Source organism: Idiotropiscis lumnitzeri, chromosome 2, assembly GCF_059441095.1.
Source record: "Idiotropiscis lumnitzeri isolate Australia: NSW breed Sydney's pygmy pipehorse chromosome 2, RoL_Ilum_1.0, whole genome shotgun sequence".
Taxonomy (NCBI): domain Eukaryota; kingdom Metazoa; phylum Chordata; class Actinopteri; order Syngnathiformes; family Syngnathidae; genus Idiotropiscis; species Idiotropiscis lumnitzeri.
In genome coordinates, this window is record NC_142392.1 from 2,279,518 (window position 1) to 2,299,410 (window position 19,893).

The window sequence follows — 19,893 nt, forward strand, 5'->3', positions numbered from 1 at the left end:
CTTGTCACTTACAGAAAACAAAAACCAACAAAAGTGTTTATAAAACTGTCATTACAGTGATTTATTATAATGAACCATGAAAATAGCCAACCAGTGCAGTGTCTGTGAGCTCCTCTCCTCGGCACAAACACACTCACACAATAATAATAATAATAATAATAATAATAATAATAACAATAATAATAAAAAAAACAGGACAAAGTTGAAGAGTCCAGAGAGGGTGGAAATAAAAAATAATGCTACAGTCACGGAAACATTCAGCTTTGCCAAGAAGAGCGTTCATATATACAACCATGTTTGAAAAATGGGAGGCGATGGCTGCAAATTGTACAGGCGTAGAAAAAAAAAGAAAGAAAGCGAGTATTTACAAACGTGTTCCTGGTGAAAGCCGGAGTAACCACCTATTATACATTTAATTACACTTTCTACAAGTAACGCTCCTTATTGAAAAAAATAAACTGCTAGCTTCATACCCGCGCGGGAGGCGCTCGACAAACCTCAGATGACCACCAAACACACGAGAACAAGTGCAGAACCCTCGAGGTGGTGAGGCTGTCTCCCGCCAATCTTTTTTTTTTTTTTGCGGCGCTCAACAGACTTCTGATGTCAGACGGAGGAATTTGAAAAAAATATGTCGCTTTTTCTATACAAAACAAATGCTGTAACGCGCCGCGAGAGACAAAGAAAAAGAACAAGGACAACACACGGACGAAAGAGGAGAAAGGAGGAGAAGAGAGGAGGGGGGCGGCGTCTAAAGGCTGGAATGTCCATTGCTAAACAAAGTGCGGTTGAACTACAAAACAGGAGCCTGAACGAGACGCACAACAGTGATGTCCTCCCCCACCCGTCACAGGAAGGAAATAGAAAAAGAGAAGAGCGCCAAGAGTACCGCGAGGGGTCGTCCATCTTTTACAGTTCGTCTTGAAGATGATGTCAGTCTGTTTTACTTATTTAAATACCCTTTTATCCAACAAACAGCTGTTTTTCCACTGGCCATAGAAAACATATCTACATTGCCCCGTTGTTTGGGGTTGCAAAATGACAGGAATTTTCAAAGTGGAAAGATTTCCATGGGAATAAACCAGGGGCAGATTACTAAAAATTTAATTTTAGAATTAATCCAATCATAACTAAAACAAATATTAAACGTAATAACAGTGCGACACAGGAAATTTCATATTTAGTGTAATGTAAAATATTCAGTAAAATTCATTGTAAAATTTACTTTGAGAATTTCATTGCATATTTTACTCACAAATTTAATTTTTTTCCCCTTTTTTGTAAAATGTACTCAACGGGATTTGTGTATCATTTAATTTTTGTAAGTTATAAAGACAAAACCAAACAAAATCCCTCCAGCTTGGTTCGGATACGTTTCTATGAAATAAGCCTCAGTTAATTCCCATGGAAATTTACGGAAAATTTCCACTGCTTTACAACCTGACCCTCGTCCCCAAATCCTCCTTAGGCAGAGTTCAGTGCCACCCTGTGCTCAGGTAACCCGAAGTGTGGAAGGGCGTCGAGGAGGCGGGGCCTCCGAGGGCCGGCAGCTGAGGGGTGGCGGCCGGAGACGAGCCTTGCGGAGTCTGTTGCGGGGGCGGAGGTGGAGGTGGAGGCAGTCCGCTCTGCTGAAGGGACGGGGGGTACACGGACGGGGGCACCGAGGGGTTGGCGAGCAACGTAGTCTGAAAGCCCGCCAAGTTCGGAAAGTGGTGGGCCTGCATCTGGGTGCCGCCGGAGGGGTTGGGCGGCGGCGGGGGTGGCGGCGGCGGTGGGGTGAGGGACAGGGGTGGCTGCTGCTGACCGGAGGGTTGGCCCTGCGTCAGCGTCGGGGTGGCGGTCAGCATGATCTGCTGGATGGGGGCGGGCTGCAGGTTGACATGCAGCAGGGCGGGGCTGGACATGAGGTGCGGGGGCGGTGGAGGTGGGGGCGGAGGCGGGGTGGCCGAAGTCTGGTAGTGCACGCTGTGGGGAAGTGTTTGCATCAGGGCCTGAGAGCCTGGAGGGTAGGAAGGCGTCACAGCCGCTTTGAATGCGGGGAAGGGGCCCGCCGGGGAGGCAGCCTGAGCAGGGAAGTAGGCCGTGGAGGCGGGCGGCGCTGGCGGAGGAGGGGGGGGCGGCGGCGGAGGGGCGGCCTGCGCGTTGTACTGGACGAACGAAGGCGCCGGGGCCTGGCCCGTGGTTTGGTTTTGGGACTGGGAGGAGAAGAGCGCCCTCTGGCTGCGGTAGGGTGAGCCCTGAGGCTGCACATGGAGGAGGGTCGGCCCCGGGTAGTGCACGGGCGACGAAGGCGGTGGCGGCGGGTGCAGCTTGGTTGGGGTGATGGGAGTCGATTTGGACTTAATGGGCAGCTGCAGAGTCTGATTCGCTACTCGAGGCGGACCGTCGCCGTCTTCCTCTTTCCAGCTGGAGGGTATTACAGAAGCGACCGGACCAGGAGAGCTTGGCTGGGAGGAAGTAACAAAACCATCACAAACATAACAGACAAAAAAAAAAGAAAAAAAGAAAAGTCCAGCAACATCAGGTGAAGACTTACTGCATGAGTTGGGGTCTTCTGAGGTCCAGGAGATGGACAGTCCCTCTGTGTAGGTGTCTCACCTCCATCTGCTTCAACATCTTGGAAAAAAAAAAAAAATGCATCTATATCTCTCAATCACAATCCAATGCATGCAGACTTCTCTTAATGTGAGGTATATTTAAGGTTTAAATCTTCTTGGAATATTTTCTACTGACGCTATAATGAACTGTCCAAACAACAAATTGGAAAGGACAAAAGAGAAATTGATTCTTCTAGTGCGCTCGGCCGTCTCTCACCTGCGTCTTTGTCTTTACTGAGCAGCAAAGCTCTGTGGTAGCTCCGCTCGCGAGCCTGTTCGACAGACGTGGAGGACGTCCTGGCAAGAAAACATCCATTAACCCAAAGACAAACACACCAGATGTCGTGACGTCATCGCCGGCCTACCATTGGCCCTCTCCTCCTTCCTTCTCTCCCGCGCTCTCAGACTCCTCGGAGGTCTGCGACTCCTTGCCGCTACCAAGTGCGGCAGAAGAAGGAGGGGGAGGTGGAGGAGGCGGCGGTACGGAGGCCTCGCTGCTGGTTTCCATGGCGACGACGGGGAAACTGTCCATGCTCAAAGGCGGCACGGTGGACACGGGGGAGCTGCACTCCGTCTTGGAGCCGCTGCGGCGAGCTTCGCGCTGCCGCTTCCTGTATTCCAGCAGGGACACCTTGAAGACAGATGTGGCGTTGAGTGCAAGTTTCGTGGCAAACCACAAGGGGGCGATGTTGCATAATACAAGCTCACCTTCTTCTTCTGCGGGGGATTCTGTGCAGACCCGCCTCCCTCGTCGCCATTGAGCGAGCGCAAGAAGCCGGCCGAGCTCGCGTCTTCGTTGCAGGGGTAGAAAAGTGCCCCCTGGGCCTCGGCAAAAACAGGCTGGGCGACTGGTGCCGCCACCACAGGTGCCGCTGCGGCGTCGGGTCTGAAAGGCGCCGGCAGGGGCTCCAAGGTGTGCGAGGGCGTGAGGTCCCTTAGGTTGGAGTTGACGGGAGAGAAGCTGAGGCCGGCCGGTGTCGTGGGGCACCTCTCCGGACTCTTAATCCATCCGGTGAAAGAGGAGGAAGAAGCGCACGTTTCGGCAGAGGATGAAGCCTCGCCTCCACCGGCGACTTCCGTCGTCGCACCATCCAGCCGGTCCTCCGCCAAGTCGGCACACTCGACAACGGGGGGCGGCTGAGGACTCTCAGGTACCGACGACGTCTTGGTGTCGGGCGGGAGGCCGTCGGAGCTCGGTGTCCGAATGGAGGGGGACGGGATCAACGAAGGAGGACGATCTGCCGGGCTGCTGACCTCTAACAAATTTGCTTTCACGCTAACGTCCGGCGAGCTTTCCGTTGAAGTTTCACTCTGTAGAGAACGAGAGACATCATCATTAGGTTATGCACGAAAGGCCGTCAAGCGCTGCAAGTTCGGACATCATGAAAATGTCATTTTCTGTTTGTAACAAAGCAGACTTTTCAAAAAAAAAAAAAAAAAAATTTAAATGAGAAGCTTTTAGAAAACAGAACAAGAAAAGTATAATAAAAGACACCACTGTCATTTACCTCCTGCGCCGTCGTAAGTGTTTGCGTTGGGGTGCTGGCGACATGTTCCGCTCCGGACTCGTCGGTTCGGGGCCGCGGCGGCGTGGCCGTCAGCACGGGGGGCGCCGATGTCTCCGATTGGTCGGCCCGGGTGGGCGTGGCACAAGGGGAGCCGTAGGGCGTGGAGCTCTCCGACATGCAGGCATCGAGGGGGCTCAAGCGGCGCTTTTTCAAAGGCGTTGGCAACTCTGAATGAACAGAAAGGCGTCACGCACATTTTGTTTTTATTTTTTGCTCGAGCTGTTAGTAATTACTGATCGAGAATGTTACCAGGCAGTGAACAGGATCCGTTGTAGGGCAGGGGGCTGTCTGAGTCTCCGTTGATGGAGGGACTGAGAGGACCCTCGCTGGGCACAAAGAGACTGGGTTTTCTGGCCGGACTGGAGGATCCCTCCTCTTCGAGCGCCTGCTTTAACCACCGCTGTAGCCAAACAAGACTGTGTGAGTACTCCAGCGGCTGAACAATTTGCAGAAGACCAAAGTGAAGGACAACATGGCACCTTCTTGCAAGAGCCGGTGGTCGGAGGCGTTTCGGGCAGTTCTCTGGAGCGCCGTCTCCCGGTGGGGATGCCGGGGGTGGTGGGGCTGCGGTTGGCCAGGAAGGGCGAGGAGAATCGGACGTAGTGTTTGGGCGTGCTGTAGACCTGCGGCGAGCAGGCCAGGCCTGGCAGGGCGTTGAGCTGGGTGGCGAGGACTTCGGGGTCGCTGCTGATCCGCAGCGGCCGCTCCGGCGCCGGCTCCGGGGTGCGCGCCGCCGAACGATCCGGCTGTTTCTCGCCCACCCATTCGCTGACAAAGTGCTGTGGAGGCAAAAATGATTACGACCAGCTCACTTGCCACCCGCTGCAATTCAAATGACCTTTTTCGTTTTAAAACTCTTGCTCCCGGTGCGGTTTCGCTCGGGGGCTGGAGAGTTGCTCTGCGGGGGGCTGGCGTCCAGCGGCTGGACGGCGACGGCCTCGGGCTCCGGCGCGCTGGGCGGCTCGCCCTCGAGGGGTTCGCTGCTCAGAGACTCCAAGGGCTCCACCGGAGAGCCCGGGGCCAAGTCGGAGCAGGTGCTGATGGTGCGAGCGCGTCGCCGTTGCTGGCCGATGTGCGTGCGGTTCCTGGAGAAGCTTTTCCTGTTCCGCGAGCCTTTGACCTTGGCCGGCTTCAACCCGGGCTCCTCTTTTACCTCGAGAAGAGGTGGCTGAAGAGAGACCAAAGAGATAGTACAGCTGTAACAATGATGCAATATGAGGAAAAAAGAATCCATAAAAATCAACATGGTTATGCAATTCTTTTGCGAGTTCACCCTTCTGTACACGATCCACCGTCCTACCTGTATGACAGAAGGCGAGTCTGCTGTCTCCGGCGTGGCCGGCGGCTCCTCCTTGATGTCGCTACGTCCGCCGAGCTCGGGCTTGACGCTGCCGATACGTTCCAGCGCCTGCTCACGCCGCTTCTCTCGCTTCTCCATGCGCGCGAAGGCCTGCAGGATGGCCTCCATCTTCCGCTCCTCTCGCGTCTGCGGGGAGGAGTCACATGAGAGGTGAAGTGAGCGCTCAAGCCGTCATTAATCAGCGCCACATGGAGCGATGCGACGGGTTAATTTGTGCTACAGAAGCTGCCGAGAGAACATGACTCCCCTCGGCTCAAGACAGAGGGAAAGTCAAGAGGAACATTGCAGAGGCAAGACAAGCAAGGTTGGAACAGCTACCTACGGGGGGGAAAAAACCTCTTTGGAAAGACACATAATGAGTGACTTGGAGTGGCTCAGGATAAATGCGAGGCGTCCGTTCCCAAAATAACTGGCAACTGGCTTTAACCCGACCCCCTCGCAATTAGAGAGAATCCGCCCCTCACTGAGCCTTTAGCGGCACGCTGGCCGGCTAACGATGAGTCAGCACTTTATGGCCGGGGCTCCACCACGGGAAATGAAGCTGACTGCGGGGTAATTTCCAGAGTGCGCCCGAGCGTAATTTTTCCAGCGTATAGTCGACCCCTGCTCGCTCGTTTTGATCCCTCTCGTGTACTGGGAACGTAATGTAGCGGACTGGCGAGGAGGCGGGCCATTTCATTTCGAGCGTGTGATGGGACGGCAGTTTAAGGGGGTACTACGGGAGCTTTTTTCTTTTTTTTTTGCCTGCATAAAACACAAAGCAACAGGTGATGAGCAAAGCAAAGGAAATGAAAGGCAAAGCGAGACACGTGGGGGAAGGTTGTCAGTACTGATGAAGAGGAAAGAAGCAGCTGCACCGAAACCAAGCCACAAATATCAGACCACACCCCGACACAAACAAGTGGGCAGGGAAGGGGGGCAAAGGTGGGCGGGGAATGGCTAGTTGTCGATTTTTTTAATTTATTTTTTGTCATCTTCACTCTGTGCTGGGCGGCTGCAGCAAAGCTACTCAAAAGCTGAAACGGCGCCGTTTGCTTTGGCACACTTACCATCTTCTTCCTCCTCTCCGCAATCTGTTCCTCTGACTCCATCTCTACTTCATTGCTAACGGACGTTTTGTCTTCTAGATCCTCAAATAAGTCGGGATCCTGTAAAAGGGAGGGGGGTTGGGGGGAGAGGTGGCGGCGTGACGCTTTGTCATTCAAGTCTGGCTACAGACGAGAGGGAGAACAGGTGAGAGCAGCGGAGGACAGGGAAGGTGAGGAGGGAGAGGGGGGGGGGGGGCAGTCACCTGAAGGGTACTGGGGGGGTGAAGGGAGGTGGAGTGTACCCGGCTTGTGCTGCAAGTGGGCACAAAAACAACACTGTACACCCACTGGCTTTGATGTGGAACGATAAATTGATTGCTATCCCCCTCCTTTGTTGGAGCGAAACAACTTTTTACCTGGTATGAAGTAAAGCAACTGGAGGACAAAGGTGACCAAAGAGCTCAAACTAAAATTTAAAAAGAAATGGACCAACAGTGGAAAACACATGCAGACACTAACAAAATGACGTGCATGACATCCTCGATGAGAAACAAATGGCGTGTAAGGAATTAAAAAAAAAAAAGTTTTACCTGGTTGTTTGAGATGGAGAGTCGAAGCGGCGACAGTTTCCTCTGCTTGCAGTCGCCCACGCTCTTCCCTTTCGCCTCGCAATCCACGCCCATGTTCTGGTTCTGGCTCTGGTCCTCCCGGCCCGGGTCCTTGTCCTTGCGGCTGTTCCGCCGCCGCCCGCCGGAGCCCAAGTTCTCTGTGGGCTCCATGTTGTGCTTGAGCACGGGGCACTCAGGGTTGCCCTTCACGCAGGCACAGTCCACCTTGTATTTGCTGCGCATCAGGCGAAATTGTCAGTTCCGAGGTGTGAAGAAAAAGAAAAAAAAGAATCCCGAGACGAGTGTGAGACTCACCAGCTGCCGTAGTCGTAATCAAAACCGATGGTGATCTCCGTGCCTTTGCTGATGGTCCTCAGCGAGTAGATGTACAAGTGTAACATGCCGTCCTCAATGACGTGCCGCACCTGGCGCGCGGGACGGAGGGCATTAGCGCGGACGCGGACAGTTTGAAAAGGTTGCTGTCGGGGGGGTGTGGCCTCACCTCGGCATTGGGGGTGCAAGAGCGGCGGACGAACCGCGCCTCGTTGCCGAAGCTGCGCGCGTCCACGCACATCTCCAGTCCGTCAAATTTGGAGTAAAATAACACAAAGGGGTAAGGTCTGCAAAAGAAGGCGAGAGTGAGCTGGACTTGGAATAACACAAAGATAAAACTACTCACAAAAAATAAATAGATCAATAAATCTGGGATTTGAGGTTGTGACAGCTTCAGGTAACTTAAATTCAAGACTTTTTGATTGCATTTAAAAGTTAATTCAAGTTTTTCAGCAATTTTTAACACATTCAATGCTAATCATGACCTTGTTTTTTTTTTTTTCAAAGCCCTTTGAAAAATTTTAAGCATAAGCGGGAATGCTGACGACCGACTGTTAACCAATTCTGATTGAACCGACAATGTTAGAGAATAGCAAGTTGTGCAAGAACGAACTGAAAACGAGAAGCGAAACGAACAACTGGGCATGTTTAATGCAAATTAAATTCGCCTGCAACGGCTGTAATGCCTGTTAAGTTGAGCAAGAAATTCCACATTGAAATCCAACATTTCTTTTTGCGAGTAGCCCAAGTATCGTGTGTCCCGTAACTGACCTCTTGAAGAAGTATCCGTTGGCTTCAAACTGCTGCCGAAGCATAAACTTGCCCCTGTATTCGATGATGAGCGAATCCGGGGCCAAGTCCCTCGCGGCTTTGAGGATTTTCTTGTTCTTTTGAACTTGACTCTGCGCAAAAAGACGCACAGCATGAGCCACCGGCCTGACAAAGCGAAGGAACGAACAAACGAACGCCGGCGTTTGCCGTACCTCCACCGGGGGCTTGAAGGAGGCCGGGTGCGTGTTGTAAGCCAGGCTCTTGCCGTCGCCTTGCTCCTTGACGCGCAGGAGCACCTGCACGTCCTCGCTGTACTGATTGCTGCTGGCCTCCTCGTAGCGCTCCATCCACGTCTTGATCTTGTTCTCCCACAGCGCCGGGTGCTCCGTCGGCTCCTGCTCGGGCGCGGCGCCCTGCGTCGCGACCAACGGGGCGGGGTCAAATCGAGGCTCGGCACAGAGAACCGTGTCTTGTTGCGCCGCGTGTGTTTTTACCTTTACTCTCGAGGATTTTCTGGAGCCCTCTCGGAAGGCCTGCGGGGAGCAATTAAAATATGAACAGAACGAAACGCATGTCATGTCGAACAAACGTCCGGTACAGTCACCCAAAAGCATCACACCATCAACATTTATTTATGCTTGTGTGTGCAAGTTACCTTCTTGGCTCGTGCCGAAGATGCCAGGGGTTCCTTTTCGCCGCTCTTCTTGCGTTTCTTATCCACCTGCTTGTTGCCGAGGCGACCGGTGGTGAGGGTGATGGTGGTTGGCGTGTGCTGGAAGGTGGAGTAGAGCTCCAAAGGCACCTCATCCCCACTCTCCGTAGCGCTGGTGTCCCCATCTACTTGAATGACAAAAAGCCAGCAGCAGATGAGACCATTCCTCAAGTGTCCAGCAGGTGTCACTGTTCAAAGAGGTCTGCCCTGACATGTTTTACAAGCTCTTTGTGGCGAGTCAACCACAACTATGTGGCAGCAAGAATGTTGTCAACTCATTTTTAGAGAATGTCGTTGAAGGCGGGTTTAATGGTTGGCAAAAGTGAGAGAATGACATTGCACTTGTGTGATGACGTCACAGCAAAGGACATTACGGAGGTTAAATGAATCAAACTGATTCTGTTTATCATCACGTAGTAAACTATTTAAAAGCAAGTTAGCCAACGATTCAACAGGGAAATACGTCTGTCTTTAAATCAAATGAGTAAATGAGTCTTTTTTTTTGTGTGTCTGCAGTAAGTGACTACTTTAGAGTGTTGAATTACTCACACTGTGACAGAGAGAATAATTGTGTTACTAAGAGGGGGATTTTTTTTTTTTTTTTAGCATTTGAGTCACTTTTCAAAAAGTTTCCACACAACTTTCGTAAACCTAATAGCGCACTCATTTTTAACTTAGTGTTCCCAAAGTCAAGTCAAAATAGCAATGGCAACTGACGATTTTAAAAGGGCGTAAAGTTGCTACAGTCTGAAGTGTTTCACTGAGCAACAAAAATACCAAGATGGCATAAATCTTTGCTGGCTTCGTTTGGTCTTACCTGACAAACATTCCCGCTTCCTCGTCTGCAGAAGGATGGCCCTCTCTCGGTCCAGGTGTCTCGGCTGGCAACGCTCGCACAGGTACGTCTCAGGAATGTTCTGCCTGTCGATGCCCATGCAGTCTATGTGCTGCCAAGCGCTACAGACGAGAATCAAAACGCAGCGTTGAGTCATCTGGGGACCGCCGAGGTGTTGTGAAAGTTGCGGCGAACCTGCACTTGTCGCAGCAGATCATGTAGCCGTCGTCGTGCGTGAAGCCGCAGATGCAGCGGGTGATGTCGGCCCCGTAGCTGCCATCCTCCGAAGTGCTGAGTGTGGTGCCCGTGGATGCTTCGTCCTGGCCGCCCGGAACAAACAACCCCCCATCGCCCTGACGGATCAACATGGAGTGGGGAGGCGAGGCCGGCGGCGTGGGCGGGGGCCGTGCCCCATAGTTATGGTCCTGGAGGGCAAACGGGAAGCAGTGAGGCGTGGGTTCGTGTAGAGAATGTATCCGGGCGTTGGGCGCCAGCTACTCACAGCATAAGGCAGGCCGATGTAACTGTGGGAATGGTGAGAGCTGCTGCTGTAGATCTGGTGCGGGTAGCTGGACTTTTCTACCACCACGGGGCTGGCCTCCACCGACTCTGGTCTGCAAACAAGCACACAATGCGCACATTAGCTAGCACACAATATTAGCTTTGTCTCCTATGCGTTTGCTGGCACGGGTATGGACGCACAGAATGCGACTGGAAGCACCTGTCTGTCTACGGGGCAGGTCGTTGGACGTGCGTGTCGTCGCATACGCACACAATCGTTTGTCAGGTTGGCTCACGCCGAACCTGTAGATCTACTTTCCTCAGCAAAAAAAAAAAGAAAAAAATCCGCGCACCAACGACGAGAGCCTGTTTGGCCGTTTGTGACCAACCCAACTCACGTTTTTATTGTCACATGGCCGACGTGTTTTATGGAGGAACTGGTGCGATCCGAGAGGGAGGTAGCCATTTATTTTAATCTTTGCGTTGTGAAAAGAAAAAGAAAAAAAGGCAAATCAAAGAAATGCGTCTTTTTCCTTCAAATTGCAGAGACAATTGTCAAATTTTAAAAAATTAAAAAAAAAAAAAAAAAAAAAGGGGACGAAATAAAGCCGATTCAGCCTGACGTGCTCGAGTAAAACAGGTGAAACTCACAATTCAGAGAGAACAAGCCACGCAACATTTCACACATGCACAAACGTACACGCACAACTCGTTGTCTTACTCCTCGACACGTTTTACATTTTTAAACACCCGGCTTAAAACGATTTGGAAAAAGAGAACAAACGGGTTGAACTAAATTTAAAGGTAAAAGCTCCTCGTTTTGGCGCTACCGTACCTGCCGCAAGCCCTCGCAGAACACGGCGCGCGATATTCGACACTTCCTGCACAGTGCCGCCGTCAAAGTGAAAACTCAACAAGTGTGTGCACGAGGTCTGGAGGCGGAACTGTGATGAGGCGTGTGTGTGTGTGTGTGTGGCGCTTGTTTGTGTGTCTACACGACTGATTAACTGCCACACTGGCGCTCCTAACTGTCACGGGCGTTAAAGACACCAAAGAGAAAAAAAAGAAAAGGCAGCGCAACCTTTTACCCATCAATCATTAACAACACCAAATCGGACACACTGTACAAAAAATAGACTGAGATCACTAATGATCAAAAATAAAAGGAAACAAAACAGCAGCTGATCCATTCAAGTTCATTTCTGTTTGTCTGCCTGACGAAGAGACTTTTCTCTTTTAACGTGTGGGACAGCAGCAAGCAGACTTTTTATTTGGGGGGGGCTTCACGAGTGAGACTGTGATGACCAACAAATTATTTTAAAAGTAGTAAAACGACAAAAGATTACCTTAAAAAGTGTGTCTTTGAGAGGTTTAAGTGTATTTTGAAGACATTTAAATGAGTTGAAGTGTGTGGGAATGGCAAAACTATTTTTAACGGTCCCTGTATTGCAGTTTTTCACGCATGGCGGGCGGGTGTGCGACAAATGCGGTTGTCAGTCCGGAGCACACGCCACACTTGTAAGCGTCAAGCGTGCAAACAAGTGAGGCAAGTTGTGCAGTGTGGAGTGAGGATATTTGAATATGAGCAGAGCTGGAGGGTTTGTATCGTTCACGTGAAGCAGACGCACCGAGGGAGGGATGGAGGGAAATCCGGCGCAGGTGTGGAAAATGATGAGCGCGTCAATGTTGCATTCATTGAGGAACAGCTGGCAGTCCAAACGTGCAAAAAACAAGGGACGGAAGAAAAATTGGACAAACGGAGCCGAGCGGCCAGAGGCAACGCCTTGGCTCCTTGCTGGCTGCCATGGCAACGCTGCGAACTCCACCGGTGTGCATCTGTGGACAAGCGTGCGCGCATGCATGCACGCACGCACGCAGGGAGGCAGGCACACGCTGCATTAGCCAACAGCTGGCCGCCCTGCTGCATACTTGAGGGGATGTGGAAAGGACACGACGCAACTCCCTCCCGCCATCTTTTTCCTCGGCACGGCCATTTTTATTTCGAGATCTTTTCAATGCCAGTGGACGGACAAAAGACCGAGCAGGGGAGTCAAGAAGGGGCGCATGAAGGCCCCCCCCCCCAATACACACACACACACCATTGGACGCAGAGCTCGACTGGAGGAGGGGGGAGCTTTGTTGTGAGGGCCACCTGTCACTCAGACCGCTGCCATGGAAACAGGCCTTGCGCAGTGCAGAGGGGAGGAAAGAGGAGGGACATGGGGATTGGGGGGGGGGGGGCATGGGCAGATACCATGGCAACACAAGCTGTCACTGCAACAGCTCTGATGAAGGCAAAAAGGGGGCGGGGGCTCTCCATCGTTTAAAGAGACCGACCCGTCTTCTTTCCCTCCTCGTGAGCGGATGACGTGTGTTATTCTTTAGTCATGCGAGAGCATCTTGATTCATTTAAAGCCACGCCAGTGTCCTTGACGAGCAAATCGGACAGAGGGAGGGAGTGAGGGAGGTATGGGGGGGGTGACGTGGGGCTTGTTGCCATGACGGCGCGCACCTTTCTGCCTCAGCGGCGCACACACGAGCACGCATCAGGCGGCGATCCGCTAGAGACGCAAGCGGCACACAAAATGCTGGCCGCTGCCATTTTGACACGGGCGGATGTCGTTAACGGCGGCAACGGTTAAGTGCAAGAACAATCAATGGCGGGGGCGCAACTGTCCATTAAGGCGAGTTTCTCTCCTGTAATTGCTTCGGAAGGTTGAAAGGAGGCGAGGGAAGCATCACTATTAAGGATATTTAATAAGGAGAGGCCACGTAGAAGGGAAATTGTTGAAACTCGAACGAGTTGAGCGCGGACCGCTGCCAATTTGGATCGCTTTCATTCAGCAAACTTCCTGCATATGGTTGACTTTTATCTGTACGTTTTAAGCAGTCGTTACTCAGAGAGTCAGGGAAAATAGGCTTCACGATCAAAGTTGCGTGGGAACGACCGAGTGGCGTGAGAGCGTCCGGACGCAAAACCAGGGTGGTCTGGCGACCCGCGGATACTTACTCCGAGCCCGCCGCCATGTCCAGGTACGAGGCGTCTGCTGCTGTGTCCACCCCCGCGGGGATGACTATGCTCATGACGTTCTCTGCTGATCAGTTCTTGTCCTACTGAGTCCAGAGAATGGCAGTCCAAAACACGGAGGCATGCCAGCCACAGCAGTCATTGCAGACATCTAAGTGCATCCACAAGGCCTGGTCGGAGGAAGACAGAGGAGGACCAAGTCAGTATTTGCCTTAGAAATCAAACATGTAAACATTCAACAGTCGCTGAAGCTGCACTGAGAGCGAGCTTCCACAAAGGGGAGCAAGGGAACACACACAGTAGCCGGCAGCCATGAAAGGAAAACACACTTGAATCTGTTTTTTTTTTTTGTGCCCCCTTATTTGCCTGATGTGGACCGGTGACTTTTAAAAGGCGCATGCTGCAACTGTCGGGAATATTGGTGGGAACTCAGGAGTGTGTGTGTTGTCAACATCCAGACAGGAGCATGTGTGTCAGTGTGGCTGGCCCGGATACAGAGCTCTGTTGATAAGCGGGATTAGCGGGAGGGGACAGATGACGAGACGAAATAGGCTGGAGGTCACACCTCCGCCAGGCCGCGCTCACTCTGCGGACAAACAAAGGCTCCGGCTCGCGTCAAGTCGGGAGAGAATATAGAGCCATCGAGACGCACTCGTGCGGGAGTCAGCTGTCACCTCCAGGCCTGATTAAACGCGGCAAGACCACCCCGACCACAGTGTCGGTCGTGTCTACCTCTTGACGTTTCCCCCGTCCCTGTCAGATGGCAGGTTGAAACAACCCACTGAAGCGATCGTTCAAACAAGCGACGGGGCAGTTTGCCAACAACAACAAGCAAACGTCAGACTGGCCCTTTCCTTTGCGTTATCAAACAGCGGCAGTGTGTTTATGACCAATGCGCTTGACTCCCACTTCAGGCAGCGGCTCGCTTCCTGTCTCACGAACGCACATGACGGCTCAACGACACGGTCAAGACGGACAAAAGGCGGCAGCGAGAGAGCAAAGGGGGCAGAAAACAAGTACAGTACAGCAGCATTCCTGACAAAAACGGAGCTTTGACTGCCTCTCTTTGCTCCTCCCACTTCCCTTACAGGAACCGTCCGTCACCCTTGGAGTCAAGCATCCAAGAAAAAGAAGGGGAAAAAAAACAACAGAAACACCACTCTTTCCTTTGCCCAGTGGCCCCACCCAGCCGGATTTCTTTCCCTCCTCTGTGCACTTCCTAAATAAACCAGAGTCGCAGAGTGGAGGGGAAAGGAGAGGGGGCCGAAGACTGACGGTGGTCCTTCTGACAGGGACGCTACACAGCCGTGACCCCGCGTGGACTCTGGGTGGCGACGTTGAGCTCACACACAGCGCGAAGCAGTCTGCGAGTGCGGGGACACAGTAGCGTCATTGTGCGCAGAAGAAGACGATGATGAAGAAGTGTCCTTTTTAAGCCTCGCGAGGGAAAACCCAGACTCGGCCGCCTCCTCGCCGTGTTTTCATTGTGGTTTCTGCAGCCAGCTCTCTGAAGATGCTGTTTTTTTTGATAAGGGAGAAAATTACAAATTCCAACACCCCAGGCCCCCCTCCCTCTTCTCACTGCAAAACAGCAAACAGATGTGTCTTGACACCGTCCTGGTAGGCGGCTGCAGTGACTCAGCTAGCGAGCGAGCGGAATCAAACACACACAAAGTATGACCCGGATGGAATGTTTCCACAGTGGCCACAATGGCACACGTCCAGTGTGCTCTTTGTAAAAAATTGCCGCAAGTGTACGCCATAGAGTCAAGGGGCGGGGGCACGTCTATGCAAACTGTACTCAACTATACGTATAAACAGAAAAGCCCAACGAGACTCTTCAAAAGAATTTAGGAGGACAACGACAGGCGTGTCGCAGTGTTTGTGCTCACTACTTAGCAACTGGCGAATGAGCGAGAGGCACTTCCGTTGGCTGGCAGGGAAGCAAATTAAGAAAACAAAAGGACGTCTCAAGGACTGCTTTAACAAGCGTGTTAAAGTTTTTACGACAGTCTTGAGTTAAACAAATAATGGCCAGGATGGCCGAGTGGTCTAAGGCGCCGCGTTCAGGACCCAGTCTCCCCAGGAGGCCTGGGTTCGAATCTCGAATTTCCCCATTGTGGGACTAATAAAGGCATTATTATTATTATTATTATAATGATAAATGCTTGTCGCGTATACCACAATGATCAATGCCTCCTTTTCGAGAAAGGAGAACTCGAAGGTTTGGCCTATGGATTACAGCAGTGTGTGTCAATGAAACAAACAAAACATGTCTCCACAGGTCGTCTTGCTGCACTCATTTATGACCCATTGTGCAAAGTCATGTTACATCACCGACATCGACGATGGCGCCTGTTTAAAAATCCGACCCAGAAGCACTCATGCCACCGAGGAGGCTGTCGGGCCTTGGCGGAGGTCCGCCCTCCTGTCGAAAAGAGGGATCTGTTACAGGGCAGACCGTGGCACAAAAAACAGGTCACCTGAGCCGAGCCTCCTCCGCCCAGCTGGGAGGTCACGTGAGCGTGCGGCGCTGAACAGGAGCCGGACGCGTTTGTCTTGTGTGGGTCTCTCGAGGTGCGGGTAGCACATGAATGAGATCACTCCGGGGTAGGTTGGGGGAGGGGGGGGGGCGAGTGGTGCCACGCACACATGAGCCCTACATGGTGAGGTCTGCGGGGATGACAACACTTCACCTAAACAGACGTGAGACCCTTTGGTCGCTAGACCATTTTGTTAGGTGAAAAAGACAACTGCACCCCAAGCGCGTCCATACGGGCATCTGTTTAGCTTTGACATTAGTTTATAAACCTCGGGAGAGATGCCTCGTCTGTGCGCGTCCCTCCATTCACAGTGAGGAATAATAATGGATTTATCCTCTGATGGACGCCTTTGTCGCAGGGGGAACAGTCATCTCCAAAGCTCCTGGAGGTCTCCAGCCAAAACGCAACACAAGAACACATCCTGTCATAAGGCGGGACTGCAAAAAAATTACTAAATTGGCCTAAATATGCTTCTGTGTGTTGATTTTATACGGATCGTGTCTTCTCTTTGGAGTAAGCAGAAGAAGGTCATGTCTCATCCAACATGACATCAACATACGTCACTCGGTCCTTCTTGAGCGGCTATTTTATGGCCATCTCTTATTCAATCCAATGTGTACGCTTTGTGACTGTTATCACCCTTAAATGTATATGCGTGTGCAGTTGCTTCCCGGTGAGTGTGTCGGCGCTGCAGTGAGGGCTGCCGGTAGGGGTGTGGAGGCGACAACGTTGCTATTATGTTACCACAACAGGCTGGCCGCGGACGCCATTTTCCTGCCGCTTTTTCGACGTCGCAAAACCGACGGAGGCTCGCCAGCCGCGGCGAACGACTCCGCCCCGGGCTCGGTTGCCTCGCTCCCCGCATAGGCGAGCCGAAGTATCAGCCCGTTCGACGAGCGTTTTGTTTCTGCGAGCCTGTCTGTCAAGAGTTCGTCGAAAGCGACGCTAGCGAGCTCACGGGCTAGCAATTATATGGGCCACTTCGGACGGATCTAAGCGGCGATCGGAGCATCGCGACGAGGCGAAATGCGCCCCACTTGTCCGACGTGGTTGCGTGGAAGAGTGACACACATTGATAACCGGAGGGTAATTCCACTTTGTGTCGTCAGTGAAGGTCAAAACGGCGGCGAATGGAATCATACGTAATGGGTGCTAGCTGGGCTAAGCTAGCAGCGACAATGAAAAGTGGGCTAATGTTTTGTATGCACATAAACAGGAAGAAGCGATCACGTATTCGTTGGTCGACTAACACTCGCGTGTAATTGCAATGCAATTAGTCACTAATCGGTTACTTTGAAGGAAAAAAAAGTACGGCGGCTTTTTTTGGGCATATATTTATTTAATTACAAACTGTATGACATGGGGCGTCCCCTCCCCCACGCTTGCAGCATTTGAACCCAAAGCACACTTAAACATCGACATAAAATCACCTTGCTTTCAATAGCAAGACAATACATGACAAAAACAGCAACACTCACTTCCCTGTGGGGAGCTTCGCTTCTATTATTAAATTCATTTTGCCTCGTCTAAAAAAGCCCCCAGGAGCGCGAGGTCACTGCGCAATGTAAGGCAGGCATTTAAGCAATTTCAGCAGCTGCTTACTGTGTGCATGCAACTTAAACCGCACTCACATATTTGTACACGTTTGTTGACGTGAATGCTGGGGTTTATTGTTTCTGGGGCGCTTGAGTTCGAACGGAAATTAGCTGTTGCGAGCGAACAGGATGAGAGTCACGTCGACTAAATTTAAGTTTGCAACTAACGCACATTATCTTGTTGACTGTACTCCAGACATATGCATGCTCTGATTGGTCTGCTAAAAGGCGTAGTTAGGGACCATGTCGATCGGAACCAGCCATGTAAATAACGTGCAAAGGTTTAGTGCTGAAACGGTGCGCAATTTGGCCCGCCACGACACCGTGCCGAACCACGACCGCTGTCATATGTCAGGCCCACCTTTATTACAAAATTGTACATACCCACACATTGCACTGAGGTCCAGCTCAACGTAGATTCTATTTTATCGATCGTCTTAACAAAGCCTTGACATTTTAAGCGTTACGCCCCCCACCCCCAAATCGTAAGGTTCAATCGGGGTGCTGTCTATATTTGCTGTCTTGTTATCAATTCCGCGATCACTGCGATATGCACATTCTAACAGCAACACCAGACAGCTTTTTATGACGTTTACTGCACGGCCACTCAAACGTTGCCACTCCGTATCTGTCAAGCTAATTTGGGCTAATAGCATGTGTTAGCTAGTAGGAAGCAAGCGCTCTTTTGACGTTGCCAACTTGACACATTAGTAGCTTACGTCACCTGGGTATTTCTCCTTAAATGCTTAGTGAATTCGCATTAAACGCAGCAGCTATCACTTATATACACACACAAGTGAGGCTGGGCTAGCATGCAGGCTACACACAGCTGATACGTTAGCGAGCATTAGCGTGAAGTGCCAGCTAAAGTAAAGCCAACAATAGCCTTCCATGGTCGGATTTGTGCTAACTTGACATGAACAACAAAATGCGGTGTACTTACCGTGTTATATCCACGTTGGAGGGGGTCCAGGGAACGAATTAGGCAGCGGGGCAAGACCCTCACCGCTGTCTACACAGCCTCCGCAACCAAAACAATACTTGTCCACACACTGCGGATCACTAGCAAAAAAAAAGAAGCTCTAAAACGTTTGGATTCTCGCCTCGTCCTCGAGATAGTCCTCTCCTGTCCAAAATTCCGCGCCGCCTCTGGTGCTGCACAAGGGTGGGAGGCCCGGGTCGGCGCAGGAATTGAGGGAGGAGGGGGAAGCGTTAAAAACAAACTATTCGCTGGGCAAAGAGCGACTTTTAGAAATTAGATCCCCCTCAAAAGCAGTCTCTTTTCCCTTTGCAAAAATGGCGGCCCTGCCAGGACTGTGCAGGCTCCGCCTCCCCCCGCTCCCCTCCCACTCGTGGCCCCCCTACCCTGCCCCTGCCCCTCCCCCTCCCGTCAGTCAGAGCGACGCCCCGCCTCCACGCGCTGCGGGGTGACACGCTCCGTTTCACAGGGGCCACCGTGCCCGATGCGCGCGCATCCTGTCTTTTCTCTCTCGGACGGCGGTTTCTCTTTGATTTTCATGACGAAATCTAATTTTTCTATTTAGCGCTACTGCTTTTATAATCAAATGTGGAAATAAGGTCTTATTCATGCGGTTTGTCTTTCCTGCCGTCGCAATTATATGAACCATTATTATTTTCAACATCAATGCCATGTGACAGCGCGCAACTGTGACATGAGATCATCTTATTTTATCCATCGATTATCCGATCTTCTTGGCTCCACGACGGCATGCTGAAGTCTATTCCAGTCGTCTTCGGGCGGTAGGAACATGGGGAAAAAATAAAAAATAAAATTCAGCATTTTTTTTCATCATCATCATCATCATCATCATGATTTATATTATTAGATTATTAAATATATCAACAGAGTGCAACAGATGTTTGAAACGTGCCTTGTTCTGGCCAATCAATCATAGGACGGAACATTTTTGACATGATTTTAGGCCAAATAGGTGGCCCTGTGAGAACTAATTTGAGATCTGCTTAAATAAACAGTCCTGTTGTTAATAGTGTTCCGAAGGCCTAGGGTGGATTAGAACATGGTAGGAAATCTGAGTGAACAAAAAAAAGGTAACATCCAAGTACTAAAAGCAATGCAGTTAATAGAAATACCACAAAATGAAGAGGCACTGTAAGGAATAAATTACTACAAATTCGAATTTAGGTTGTAAGATCACTTCTTCTGATGGTGGTTAGGCCATCTGAGAAAGTCCTGGCATCCTTCCACTTTTTTTTATCTCATTTTAGTTACTAGTATTTATTGACAATATGTTGGATGTCTGAATGAAGAGCATCGGTGCCAAAACCTCTAAACCAAGGCAGCAAGACAGCTCTGTTCTTATGTAACCCTACACACGCGCGTGTTTAAATGGGGGAGGAGGGGGGGGGGCAAGGTAGGTGTCCATCCATCCATT

The 19,893-nt window shown here is 51.3% G+C and overlaps 1 protein-coding gene across 4 annotated transcripts; it reads right to left on the reverse strand.

The window, feature by feature from the left end:
- Nucleotides 1-34: 34 nt before the first annotated feature.
- kmt2e (lysine (K)-specific methyltransferase 2E) lies at nucleotides 35-18,804 on the reverse strand. 4 transcript variants are annotated; one of them, XM_088283622.1, is made up of 23 exons: nucleotides 18,423-18,804; nucleotides 13,324-13,511; nucleotides 10,315-10,426; nucleotides 10,008-10,237; nucleotides 9,795-9,934; nucleotides 8,921-9,102; nucleotides 8,760-8,798; nucleotides 8,478-8,678; nucleotides 8,266-8,396; nucleotides 7,664-7,781; nucleotides 7,477-7,586; nucleotides 7,144-7,396; nucleotides 6,575-6,673; nucleotides 5,466-5,651; nucleotides 5,004-5,333; nucleotides 4,645-4,944; nucleotides 4,415-4,565; nucleotides 4,106-4,332; nucleotides 3,306-3,908; nucleotides 2,963-3,228; nucleotides 2,815-2,894; nucleotides 2,537-2,616; nucleotides 35-2,447 (listed from the first exon to the last, which is right to left on the reverse strand). In XM_088283622.1, exons 2-23 carry the CDS (start codon nucleotides 13,395-13,397, stop codon nucleotides 1,476-1,478), a joined length of 4,884 nt encoding a protein of 1,627 aa, XP_088139748.1. In that variant the 5' UTR covers nucleotides 13,398-13,511; nucleotides 18,423-18,804; the 3' UTR covers nucleotides 35-1,475. The 4 variants fall into 4 exon arrangements, with proteins under 4 accessions (XP_088139748.1, XP_088139747.1, XP_088139749.1 ...); XM_088283621.1 differs by having other exon boundaries at nucleotides 8,921-9,105; XM_088283623.1 differs by lacking the exon at nucleotides 6,575-6,673 and having other exon boundaries at nucleotides 8,921-9,105.
- Between the last annotated feature and the right edge of the window lie 1,089 nt (nucleotides 18,805-19,893).